The sequence below is a fragment of the Corapipo altera genome, unplaced genomic scaffold, assembly GCF_003945725.1.
Source record: "Corapipo altera isolate COAL_440 unplaced genomic scaffold, ASM394572v1 56, whole genome shotgun sequence".
NCBI classification, from domain to species: Eukaryota; Metazoa; Chordata; class Aves; order Passeriformes; family Pipridae; genus Corapipo; species Corapipo altera.
In genome coordinates this window covers 9,666,510-9,680,491 of record NW_020884896.1, presented here as the reverse complement: position 1 = coordinate 9,680,491, position 13,982 = coordinate 9,666,510, and the positions used below count along the sequence as shown (strand labels likewise).

At 38.5% G+C, this 13,982-nt stretch overlaps 1 protein-coding gene across 1 annotated transcript in view; it reads left to right on the top strand.

The window, feature by feature from the left end:
• The window catches only part of LOC113949401, a 133,847-nt gene that overhangs the window by 87,408 nt on the left and 32,457 nt on the right, over window positions 1-13,982 (top strand). Inside the window, exons 6-7 of the mRNA XM_027647930.1 lie at window positions 11,031-11,073; window positions 12,160-12,199. Of these exons, the coding sequence (XP_027503731.1) occupies window positions 11,031-11,073; window positions 12,160-12,199 (83 nt within the window). The remainder of the gene's footprint in view (window positions 1-11,030; window positions 11,074-12,159; window positions 12,200-13,982) is intronic.

The following is a 13,982-nucleotide window of genomic DNA, read 5'->3' as shown; positions in this document are numbered from 1 at the left end:
TCTTTCATTAAAGGAAATAGGAGACAGGTACCTCTGTCCTCTGTGTCCTGGGCTGAGTCTCAATCTCTGCCTCTGAATGATCAGCCTGCCAAGAATTAGTGGGCTCTGTCAGCCATTAGTTTTCTGACTGTTCAGCATAACTAATCCATAGCACTTTCTTCCATGTTACCATATTTTATTCTATTTTCTCAAAAAAGGACTTCTGTCTGTCCCATAGGCCATGTACACTTACTCCATGTTCCTCCAATCTAACAGTTATTCTTAATAGGCTTCTGAAAAAGCAAACTGTTGTGAACATTGTAAAGCAATGATTACATAGTGCCAAACCTAAATCAGTGCTTTAAGCAGACAGGGGTTTTTTATCTGTCATTTGGGCAATCTTGACCTAGACTACGCTAAATACAAATGTAAATTACCAAAAAGGTAATGTAAGGAGCTATGATAGAAGTCAGGAAATGCAAGAACTAGCAGTTGTTCTCAAACCAGGTATAATTTCCTTTTAGTATGTGCATAAATATATGTATGTATATCTTTATATAGGGCAAAAATCTGTCTTTCCCTACAATTAAAGAGGTTCTTCCTAGAAAGGCAGAGCAGTTCTTTTCTGTCCACAGCAGAAGCTGATTGTGTTGGCATACTTATAAGAGCCTTCTCAAAGTGCAGAGGGCAGCTGGAGTTGAGAGCCAATTTAGGAGTGTTTAGCTCCATGAGCTTAAAACTTTCAAATTATGATAAAAACACTACTTAGTGCTGTGAGCTGCATAGCTCAGCAGGGAGCTGTGAGGTGTCATAGTTTGGATTGCAAGAAGTGAATGGCAGTTTTTCTTAAGCTTGAAAATGTGTTGATAAAGCATGTCAGGGGCAAGAAAAGTTTCTGTGAGTGTATCTCTACCCATGTTGCTTTACCTATGCGTGTGTCACTGCAGAGGTCACTAGAGGTGCTGATTTGACAGCTGCAATACCAGAACACACTGAGTACCTGCTGAACATGCCCAGACCTGACAACTACAGGACAGGTTTCAGTGTGCCTGAAAGGGCTATTGTCCAGCTCAGTCTTTCTGCCCAACTAGAGTCAGACTTTCACAGGCCCCTCACTCCCTTTCAGGCACTCAGTAGCTTTGTGTCTGATGTGCCAAAAGCTTCAGAGAAACCAGCTTCTGACTTTACCAAAATGAACTCTGCCTATGAGATCCATGAGTCCTGCTGTTGGATACGTTATTGACATGGACAGTTTTTGCCACTGTTGGTGGTGATTTGACTGATGTGAACACTTGGTTGCAAAAAGCAAAACTGAAAGGAGCAGATGAGTTTAATTAAAGCTACGGTCCAGCCAAAGTAGCCTTCTGAGTGTAGCTGTGTTGAGGTAGAGGTGACTGAAAGCTGGACCACAACAGCTTGTCAGAACTATATCAATTTTAGTTTCCTTTTCACTGTCCAGTTTCAACTGCAGGGAACAAAGCTGCTGCTGTTTCATAAATACTGTGCACTGAATCAGTTACCATATAGAACTTCCCTTACCCCCAAATGATTTCTTTGCTATATTTTCATATGCTCTTAGTAGAAAAGGACTAAACTGGTAAAAAACCAGCCACATAGTGGAAAACATTTCTGGAATACTTGCTTCTTGTAGTTTGTGTCAGTAACTGGTAAAATATCCATAACGGTTTTAGATAAGAGAAAACTTTTAAGATTTTTTTACAGAACTATGAAGAGGCTTGAAATCTGATGGTTTTCCCCTTAGTGAGTGTGAAAAGCAAAGCTTATTGCCTCAATGCAGATTAATTCTCTGAAGTCAGGGAAACTTCTTTCATGAGATCAGTTTTCTACCAATCCTAATCACAGACTAAAAACTCTGCATCCTAAGAAAATATTGATAGTTTTTGAATTGTTAAAATAAAAGTATGAGCCTGATCCTGAAGAATGACATATTCCTAAAGCTACGCAGAACAGACTTTAAGAGGGCTAATGTTAAACATGAGGAATCCAGCTTATCTCAGTGTTTCTGAAAAGCCCTGCTATCAGCAATGTATTTAGATTTAGAAGATTAATTCTTAGTTGTTATGCTACCTTCCTAGTCTACATTTGCTATGGGACAGACAGAACTTTGTCATCTTGATAATACAATCACTGCCATGGTTGTGGCATTACAACAAGTAGTGGATGTAAAATATATGAAGAAGGGTTAGATTTGACACATATCCAGATAGATTACAATCTAATCCATTTTGCAGAATAGGATCTCGTGGAAGTAAAAATTAAGAAACTAAAATATAAGTCACTGAGCTTGTGCACTATAAGTTTTTCCTTTAAAAAAAGGCAGTTAATTGTATAATTTGAAAAGTTTGGGCTGTCATAGACTATATATAAAAGTAATCATATAATTGAAATATTTCCAGAGAGTACCACAACTAACAATAAATATAAAATTTCTTAGGCTAGATTCTTAGAGGGCTGCAGGTTTTTGAAACCACACAGTTTTAGGATGCTTTTTGGCCTTAGCATTGCCAGCCAATGAAAATTTATCTCTGTCTGTCAGAGACACCCAACAGTACATAACATGAGAGAGTTCCTGAGGGCAGTGGGGAGAACTGTATTGTCCTGGCAGAAATCTTCTGTGGCATAAGGGTAGGAAAGTCACAGGAACAGAAATGTGCAGAAAGCCAGCCTCTTGCAGAGCGTAGAGCTGGATTTTACCTGCCCTGCAGTTGGGTGTTCTGTTTAAGGGCACCGTTTCCAGATGCAATGTACCTGTGCCTGGTAACGGTTAGTTCACAGATTGATTGGTTACTACTTTCCTATTAGGAGAGAATGGACTATTTGATATACTATTTGACAAATATGGCAACTAATTCTGAATATTAAAGGAGCTTTCCAGAGCTGGAGATGTTTCAAAGATACTTACATTTCTCCTCTGTAATTAAATGTCGCTAGTTCAAACAGGAGAAACAGATGTTATTTTTGGGGTGGCTTATGTGATGGTTAATATCTTCCAAATGACTCACAAGATATTACAAGGTGTTGGAGGCAAGGAAAGCCATTCCTCCTGCAGTCTCTCCAGCTGGTTCATCTTTACGATCCACGTTAAACTGTCTCCCCAGTCTTCCGGCACTCAGAATTAAGCACAGTTTTTCCACAGAAAGGCTGTCCCAGCAGACAGTTTCTTGTCAAAATGAATAACACCTGCCAACCTCACAGGAGTGTTATACAGATAATTCCCGGATATACCAAGGAAAGGGAATTTTGGTATTTTAAAGTTAAGCCAAATCTGATGGTTGCAGTATCCATTCCCTGCTGAGTGTTGTGGCTGGTACTAAATCTTGTTGCTGTGGCTTTAGTGGTTTTAGCAGTTCAGAAATAGGTCAGCTGTGGCTTCCTGAGCTGCAGATGTGCCAGTGTAGATTTTCTTTGTCTTTTTAACTTTATTTCTGAGGTTCAGAGTGATACAAGGACCCCGTAAAAATTTGCGTGGAAACCCAGCTCATAATTCCTCTCACCCTGAATGAGGTCTTCCTTTGAAACAACACATGGTAACAAACACAGCCTAAAAATTTAATTCTCTCTGTTGCTGAGGAAACTTGTTCAAAGAGTCTCATGGAATTACAACTATGAGGAGAAAACTTGTGAACACAAATTAGTTCTTCTAAGTTCTTCTAAGAGTGCTGGTAAAGGAATGATTCAAGCCAGAGTTCAGGTTGACCTGAAATTTCAGACATGAAAATAAAGCTCAACCACAGTGACAGATGTTTTGGAAAGGACTTGGGCTAGGTTTTTCAGCATTTTCATATTGCATTTGTTCAGAAAAGCCACAAAGGAATACCTCCAGTACTACAGGAGGGGGGAAAGATGGGAAAACTTATAAAGTTTTGAGTGTTTTCTAACTGCAGCATGCATCCTCTTTGCAAGTCCAAGTTTTGATAATTAATTAGCAAATAAAATTATTTGTGAGGAAAAGAGAAACTAGTATGAGAGAAAATCCCAGTAGAACTCACTGTAAATATTACTTCTCAAAGCAGTTCATCAGCTCCTCTGAAAAAATCTCACTTGTATAAATAAAAGGTTCAAAGACAGTGAACTAGAGAAAAACTTGACAGATACTAGCACATTGTGTGAAATGGCAGCTGCGCTCTGTGTTAAGAGCAGTGCAGTGTGTGAGGGTAGGCTAGGACAGGGTTATCCACTGCTAATTAATAGAGAGGGGGGAGATAAATGGGCAGCTGTCTTTCAGTATCCCACACTCCACTTGCTGACATCAGAAAAGATGCTGCTATTTTTCACACCCTAGGCCGGACATATCTGCAAGAGATGATAATTTAAAATCTTAACAAGGGCCCATCATTTTAATTTCCTCCTTTTTTGTCTTTCTAAGACAGAATTGAACAAGATTTCGGTAAGTGATCCTTGTTTTAAAAGAATTATTCCTTCTGAAATCCCTTCTGACATCAGGTAACCTAAAGGGCTCCATGACATAAGCAAAGTCTCTCAGAAAGACCACTTCTTCAGGCCCCTCATACAACATCATCTAATGGTCCACATTACAGGACATCCACAATTCAGCAGGATTTATCAGTTGCTTAACCATGGTTGTATTCTCTTCTGATTACAGAAGCTTTTTTTATAGGTATAAACAAGAAATTCCCTTACCTACTTTTTTTACCTTGAGATGCAAAGCTGGCTGAGAAGCCTGGTGAACCTCAAGTTGTTTCTCAAGAACCCATAAATATATTAGGCTACACAGCTGTGAGTAGTGAGAACTGTGCAGTTGTGAGAACAAATAGCCATGTAAATCATCTTCAGCAGTGCCCAAACCCAGCTGTCAAGGGAATAGTAAGGCTAGGGGAGGTATAAAGATTACAAAAGATATGCTAGAAACAGGAAGAATATTTGAGAGAAATTCTATATTTTCAACTCCAAGCCTTCCTGAGTCAGATGTGATGTTTTCAGTAATCCTCAATGGGTTTCTTTTTCTGTGAACTTGTCCAGTTCCCCTCCAATCCACTGTTTGCAACTTGTTATTTTGGAATAAAAAAGTTGGACTTGTGTGCTTTACCTGAGAACTGAGCTTATCTGGGGAAACATACAAAAAAAAGGAGATGAGTCTGACTGATGGAAAGCTGGTTTCTCTGCTGATTCCCAGGAAACCAATTTAAAGTTTGTAAGCACTGGTGATATATAAGTCAATAGATATAACATCTGATAGATTGAAGGAGAACAAATCATGATCCCTCAAACACTTGAACACCAAGGGGAAGTAAAATAGTTTCTCAGTACATGTACTACATTGCACGACATCTGCCTAGTTGTTAATGCTCAGTTGCTTTTGGTCTTCCCCTGCCATTCGTAAGATAAAATTCTTGCTTGAGAGAGAATTGTAATGATAAATTAATATTAAACACATATAATGTACTCATCTGCTGTAAGAGCGCATGGGTGAATAACAAATGTTGACTTTTTCCTGAAGGGAACCCATGGGCATTAAGTTGTCAGCAGTCACATGGAAGTCTATATCTATCTATCATGGAGACCAAAGAACACAGAGGTAGAAATAAAAGTGTTATCTGTTTAAATACTTTTTTTGCCTCTGATGATAGCTGTGACTCATACTTAAATAATAAAATATTCCTTTAAAATATCTGTAAAGGCTTGGACAGGAGATACCATGTTTGTGGAACTTACTACATGTTTATGGGATTGTCCCATAAACATTGGCATATCAGCAGATTCCTACAACTCTAGAAAGTCCTATCAAATCCACTGGGATATAAATTACCACCTAGAAGTCATGGTTGCTGAGATATTATTGTTGCTATTATTTTTGTTATTAATATGATTTCACAGAACTATCAACCGTTTCTGAGCCTTGCTGATTCACTTCATGCCAATCTAATTGTTTTCTGAAAGAAATCTTAGTCTGCACAACCAATCAGTAAAGAAAAAGGGCTGATTAACTCCTATTTGTTTAATAACAATATTCTGCACTCAAAGATGACTTTACAGTAACAATTTTGAGGACACCTTCCCAATAAAGTGATTTTTTGTTTGTTTGTTTTGTTGTTACAGAAGGGTGCAAATTCCATCTCTCAAAGATGAGTAGTAGTCTGGCCCGTAAATGTGATGCATACCCAAAACTATAAAATCAGCATGTACTCAGAAATTATCCTCTCACAGAGGGAATTTGTTTATGCTTCTCAAAACTACACTTCCATCTTGGAGATAGCCTCCAGAGGATATCAAATACACAATATCAGCCTTTTTATGCCTTTTATGATGATTTCCAAGTGTAATTGGTGCTCATTAACATTAAACTTGCTGTAAAAGTGTACTTAAAGTGCATCATGAATCGGTAGGAGAGTTTGCTGAGTTTTTATTCTTTTATAGTTCCTATGTGGCACAAAAAGATAGAAGAGAAAATAATATAAGGGGTCAAGAGGCCTGGGGGTTCTTCTATTTCACAGGCTTGCAGAGCACATTCAAAGAGGAGCTATTGATGGTAGCAATATAGAATTGAAAAAAAATTTTATGACTCCTTGTACTGTCTCAGGCAAGAAGACATAAATCAGCAGCAAGGTCATAGCAGTAGATCAGGAAACAGGTCACTCCAACATAAGGCAGGATTGAGTCCTGGTGTGGCCAAGGACATGCTTTGATACTGCTGCTTTTCCTTAACGTGAGTACTTCACTCTATCAGTGGCATTGACAGTAGCACACACAACAACAGCAATCCTATACACCTTCAAGGTACAGTTTCTCCCTCTTTCCCCTTCCTGTTTCCTTTCTTCCAGCTGGTTCATGATCATCCACTAGTGACACAGGAAAACAGGAAGGCAGGCGTAGGCCCTGCTAGGATGAACGTCTCTTCCACCTTGCTTGTTTCTTTTAGTTATTTCTTCCTTATGTTATGTATTGTCCTTTCTGTCTTTCTTTTCCTCTCTTCTTTCTTTTTAAAAGCAAAGTAAACATCAAAACCCAACTCTTGCAACTGGATTTAGCCCATCTGAATCTAACATTAATTAACATTCCACCATTTCTCAGTGGAATTTCACCTGAGTCCACAAGTTTGCCTATGTGGGACCACCTGAGGCCTCTGATCTGAGTAATTTCAGGTCTCTTTATAGCCTCTGAACTATATAGTTTCCTAATTCTCACCAGAAAAAAATGCTACCCCCTCCTTTCCCTTTTGCACTAAGTTAACATGACCTGTGTCATTCTATCTCCTTTCTAATGCAGTTTTTATGGGGTAGTTCTATTATTTTGCTTTCATAATGTTAATTAATGTCATGTACTTTGACAGGAATTCTAAGTCTAGTTAACCTGTCTAGATTGTTGTGTGCAACTTATTATTGATTCAAGCCCTTTGCTAGACCTTGAGAAAATACTAGACAATTAGTGAGTGGAGTGTGGTCTTTCTAAAAGCCATTTTCTTCAAAGGCCTTAGAGGGGTAAGACCTTATTCTCTTTTCTGCATTTCTCAATCTGTAGTTGCCAAGGAGGAAAAAAAAAGTATATTAAAAATACATATTCCCATTTTTACCACTGAAAAGAAATACACTGTTGTCATAAGGACAAGAAAAAGGTAGAGCTCTGCACAGGCTACAAGGGAACAATCTGTGGAAGAGACATTAGGGATACTTCACCTGCTTCCAGCCATTACTTCCCCGGACTCTTCAGGGCATATCATGCAGAGTTATAAAGGAGAGCTGTCCTGGCTTCTTGATGTCTCCTTGGTTCCCCACCAGTGAGAAGCACAATGTTCATACTGATCTCTCCAGGCTTGGTTGTCATTTCTAGGACTTTGTCTGTAGCTTAAAGGTATTCCATGGTGAGGTTTCTTTAAACAACCTCTTCTATTTCCCTAGTGAGGGTTATCTCCTTCCCAAAGTACAGTGCATGGATGCAGCCTGTCTATAAAGAAAACAAAATACATCTACCAATTTATGTTGGTACCATCCCGAGCCCATGCAAGTGTAATCACCTGACTTGTGGTCATGTCTGAACTGTTTTCACACCTGTTACAAATGTCTAGATATAGCACAGGTAGAGCTCCATACCGTCTTTCCATAATGTGTAGTGCTCAGCAAATAGCCATTTGCATGTCTGGAGAGAGAAGAGCGTGTGCACCTTCCAGGACAAAATACAGTTGGTTTAAACCCTAGTGAAATCAGTTTATTTTAACTTGTTTTACTGTTCTCCAAGACACAATAGAAGTGTTTGGCTAGTTAGTAAGACCTGCAGGTGCCTGGGGGGGGGGAAAAAAACACAAACAAAAGCAAACACAAAAAAACCCCCAAAACCAACAAGGCAAAACAATCCACTCATCTTCTAGTTGGTGTTCCAGACCAAAGATGTTTTAGTTCAGTCTCAGATATTTTCTGCCTTGTGCTAGGTTGCTCAACCCATCTTAAAGCATCCTTAACATTAAGCTAAATTATGCTGTTTGACTTTACAGTGAAAGCATTTTTGCAGTCACCCACAGCTTAGAAACTGGTGAGGAAGTTGTCTCATAGTGACTGCAAGAGTTCAGGACAGGCTTCTGAGTCCCGAAGAATGTCTGTGCATCCATCACAGTACTCAGAGTTCAACAAGGCTTTGTTGAAAAGGATTTTAACTCAGTCATTTGTCTTTATTGTGGAGGGGTCAGGAGCCTTCACACAGTTCTTTACAGGTGTGAGGTGGGTTCAACAGCCATTGCTTCCCTGCTGTGACGTTGTGTCTGGTTCAAAAGGATGCACAGGCTTAGCACACACTGATTTCTTAAATGGTACTGTAAATTTGATGTGATGGCTGGGGTGATGTATGAACATATTCAAACCATAGCACTTTAGCAGCTGGCATGGCAGTGTGGAAATGCTTCTCACCCTGGAAGAGTGGAACAGAGAGTGACTGGACTGTGCCATCAGGAATTACTTACTGGGTAGGAAGGCACTCAGATAGCAGAGAGCTGAAGGGTAGGATGAGAGACTCTGCATGAGAGAGACTACGATCTGAGAGAAAAATGAGGTTGTCACAATAAATTGTTATCCCTGGGTGTCTGAATTAACTCCTCATTGAAACAAATGGTGCAGTTCACTCAAGAGTTATTGTCCAGCTCTCCGCAGATACACAAAAAACATTACACCTTTTATCTCCAGCTCACACTGAGAGGCTTGTCTTCACCATGGTTAGCCTTAGGCAGTTTCTTTTTTTAAGGAAAGAGAGTAAAAAATGGAGTTTCACAAGATTGAGAGTTGTGTCAGCACTGCCCACCACTGTTATGTTCCTCACCAGCCCATGCCTTGCTTATACGTACCAGTGGACAGCAGAGAGCAGTTTTGGTTTTCCTGATAGATGAGAAATCGGGTAAATACCTGCACTAGATGTCAGCTTACAATTCTTCATGACTGCCTAGAACTTCAATAAAAATCTTCTCATCCATCCCCAGAGATACAGAACAATACAGTTGTGAATGATTGGTATTTAGCCTGCTACAATACTCAGGCTCAGTACCAGCCTTTGAAGTAGGTTAAATGAAATAACCACATTTTAAGTGCAGTTAGGTCAGTGAATTTTTTTTGCTCGTTGTGATTGTGTCATTGGTTTTCAATGAAGCAGGTAGGGCACCCCATGAAAGCCAGTGCACATCAGGCATTCACCTAAAACTCTTTGTCCTTCAAATTTCAATTTACCTTGTTGACAGTGGCATATAACAAGTTAGTGTTCTTAAGAAACAGAACCATTTGATTATACACTTGGGTATAGACACGTCTGTTTGTTGCGAAGATACTGTGTTTGTATTAGACAAATATGAAGGAAAGCAGCGTTATCTGCAGCTTTTCGTCTAGACTCCTAGATGTCATGGAAAGTTTGGTTGTAGTCAGGGGTGTTTTGATTTTAAACCATCTGGTGATTTGTGAAACTGATAGAACAATATTTTTTTCTCCTTGAAAATATTCTAAAATCATGGTTTCTGTGGTGTTTTTACATATTTCTTTGTATTTCTCCCCCTAACTTTTTAAAAAACAAAAGCAAACCAGGTAACATTTGAAATTAAAAAGAACAAAACAAAAAACTTCCATCAAGCAGAGGTTTTATTTATTTATTAGGAAAATTTCTATGGTATTTAAAGTCAAATTTCAGTAAAAGGGCAGTTTCAAAGGATATTTTTTATCACTTTCAATCAAGTCATCTTTGGGAGAAAGTTGTTACCAGAAGTCGGCTACCTGTGTCCTGGGAGATATTTTTTTAATATATATAAGGTGCAATGGAGCTCTGACCCATTTAAAACACATAGATGTGCTGTGCCTGTGCTGAAAAGATAGGAAAAGAAAAAGTGAACATATAGACTATGTTCACATAGACAGCATCTGCTGTATTCATTCATCATCGCACTTGTAAGCTTCAACACCTGGGCTTGCTTTTAAACAAAAAAACCTATACTTATTCCTCTCTTTGTATCAGTCAGTTACAAAAACTTCCCTGTTCTCTTTTTCCCCCCCACTTTTTCTGTTTGTTTTTTTGGGGTTTTTTTTTGTCTTTTTCTGCCTACCTCTGTCCAAATAATTTCTCCTTTAAGTTAACAGCCTAACACATTTCTTGCCTCATAAGAGTCAGACATGCAAGACAACAGAGTGCCATGAGGATACCTAATACAGGGGAGTGTATTCTGACAGCACCCTTCATTTGCACAGTGCAAACCCTATTGGGATTGTTTGATACAGTGCTGTTCTAAGAATAATTTAAGATTCAAGCAATAACTGAAAATCAAACCATCCTGAATTCCCTAAATATATCAAAGGACTTGTTTCAGGCAAATATGAGATCATACAGGGAAATGAAGGTGAAGAACTGGAAGGACAGGGAAAATTCTCTTTCCTGTTCACTAAGGAACAGATTTGCTTTACAAACCAAATCTGTTTAAACCTCCTTTCAAATAGTGAAACCATAGAGTCACTTGACTTGTCATTATAAGGATAATTTATGAAGAGCTTTGTGGTAAATATGTCTTTGTAAATCATTGCAGTCATTTTAGGAAAAGAAATAGCTCACTCTTTCCATAGAACCAGGAAGGTCCCTCAGACACAGCTGGACCTTCATGCTATTGTAGGTATCTATCAATTGGGTGTTTTAATTAATTCCTGTCTCTGCTTCAACCATCACTGAGAATTCAATTGATAGCTAAAAGGCAGTAGTTCTTCAGCTTATTTTCAGGACTTAACTTTATAAAACTAATTTTTTTCTTTTCCTCTCTAATTACTCTAAGACTTTGGTGCATACCTACTTACATGAGGTAAAATTAGGGTTCCTATAAAAGGAAATCTAAAAGCTTGCATCTAGGAATAATGTAATCTAATGCACTGCAGTAATGTTTTTGTAAACAGTGTCAAATATTATGGGATATTTACTTTTGGAAAGAAAGCCAGAAAAGAGGTCAAATGGTACTTTGTCAGGACAGTCAAGCTGTTCCAGAAATAGATAAGCATGTATTCTCTATTACAAATGCAAAGTTGTACTCTTTGGAAAGAGAAAGAAAAAAAAAGTCAAAGAAAGGTTATTTAACTATACCTTTCATTTTGGATAAAAGTCCTACACTGTCTGGTTCTCATGAACAAATTCTTTATCATCAAATCCGCTGGGCTGATCAGGTTTTCTGTGGTAAATGTAAAATAATAATTTCAGGGGTAAATGAGTAAATGGATATGAAGAAGAACTTCTTTACTGGAACAGGCTGCCCAGAAAGTCTCATCCTCTGAAGATATCCAAAAACCCTCCTGGATGTGATCCTGTGCAATCTGCTCTGGGGGAACCTGCTTTAGCAGTGGAATTGAACCAGGTGATCTTCAGAGGTCCCTTCCAACCCCAACTATTCTGTGATTGAGTAAATTCTGGATTAGCTTTCCAATTTACTCCCCAAATCATGCAATAGGAGCTTGACGAGAAAGTGAAGATCCTGTAATATATTTTTTATTCAGTTTATTTAAATGAGTAAGAGTGATATCAAGTCTCTTTATAGGTTTATTCATCTGACATCAGTTTAGTAATTGCTATGATAGTAGAACACTGCCATGGATGAAAAATAGGGAGATGTGTGTTGTAAGCTAAATACAAATAAGCTTGAAATGTACTGATGAAGGTGTTCTAGTTCAAACAGAAATTAATTCAGACTTTTTACATTGTCCTGTATTGCAGATAGACTGGATGATCACCCCCTACCTTCTGGCTTCTTAATGTAAGAATCTGCTAACTAACTCTACCTTGGGTAATTATGAATACATTGAATGTTTTAAATTCATGTCAAAACCCATTAGTGCAATAGCAGGTGTCTAAATCTATCTTTTCATTTTCATTTTTCACACAGATAAATACATGTTTGTTACATGTAAGATTTTAAGAAGACAGAACTTGCAGAAAGCCACAGCTTTCCCATTAGTAGTGTGAAATTTCATCATACCTGCACATAGAACGCATCTCTCTCAATCCTGCTGCCTGTACCTTTAGGAGGTGGTGTTACATTCCCATACTCATTAAGACTTCCACACCTTAATCCATATGACTTGGACATACAGGAAAACAGTTGTGGAAACAACACTTTATGTAGGGTTTGCCAACTGTCCTTTGAGAGCTGGGGCCTTTGACCCATTGATTGATGTGAATTACAGCTGTCAGACACATGTGATCCCATGGCATTGCTGATCTGGTTTCATCCTCCAGCAGAGACTTGATGGAGGAAGGCTGGGTGTTCCCTTAGCTGCATCCCTGCTCACCAGCCTGCCAGCTTCCCATCATAGTTTTCTCTCCAACTAATAGGACTTCTTACTATTCTCCACATCTAGGCAGTTTGCATAATCCCAGTCTGCCTTCCTACTTTGATCTATCCCTGATGAGTGCTAATTACCTGTAGAAGTGATATCTGATGTCAGCTACTGATGGGTGAGGGAAGCTGTGCAAGTCTTACATGCCTCTCATTTTGGATAATTTGCACTGTGTGCAATCTAAGATATTCAGAATCAAGACCCAATCTTGCATTAATTTCAGCATGTGAGGAGATGATTTTTTCCTCCCATGGTAAAGCGTATGACAGGAACAGGAGTAAAAACTGGGGGAAGGGGAAGAGACACAAATTTTCCCTCACATCAAAGGGCGGATTATTTTTGAATATGTGTTTAAGACATTTTTCACAGTAGCTGCAGTTATTTTTGAGAAATCCTCTGTATCTCCAGGAGTTTGCTTGACTCAGAACAGCTGAAAAAGTGTTGGCAGCATGTAGGTTTTGATCCACTTCTCTCACTAGTGAGACTATCCTCTCCCCGTGAAATGCTGAACCAACGTGCTCTTGCTCATGGTGAATGACTAACAAGTTGAGTAAGAGAATGATGTTGTCTCTCCTCCTTTCACTTCCCATTTATGAAATATTGGATATATAAATAAACAAAATTATCCATTTTTAAAAATCTTTTTCTTATGAACCTTCTAGGTGGAGGCTTGTAAATTGATTGCTGACTTCCACAGAAAGATTGAGACTGAGCAACATGAGAAGAGTTTATGAAAATATACTGAGCTTCATCTGTTTTGTTTTCATTAACCCTCACTAATATTTGAGCTGGTAAAAAAGAGGAAATTGAGATTCCTGTAAATGAAATGAATAGATTTTTTTTATCCTTTATGGAGACACTTTTGTTTGTTTGGATGTAGGGAGAAATAAGCATAATAGGAATGTTCTTTTACTTCCAAGATTAAAGCTAATCGTCTCTACCACTGCAGCAGAGACATGTAAGGTTAGGAAAAGAAATCATACCATTATCTAACAAATAATTCTCCGAGTAAAACAACTAGTTTTGAACCCTGAGTTTGCCAAATGTCAACAAAACCCAGACAGGTGACTTGAAAAATCTCATTTTAACAAGCTCAATTTAAAGAGCTCAGCCAGTTTTTGTCAGGTATATATTTATTGGTCTATGCCAGCAAATGCAGATTTCTAGGTTTTCAGATTAACAAAAGCAGTGTTTATCTCT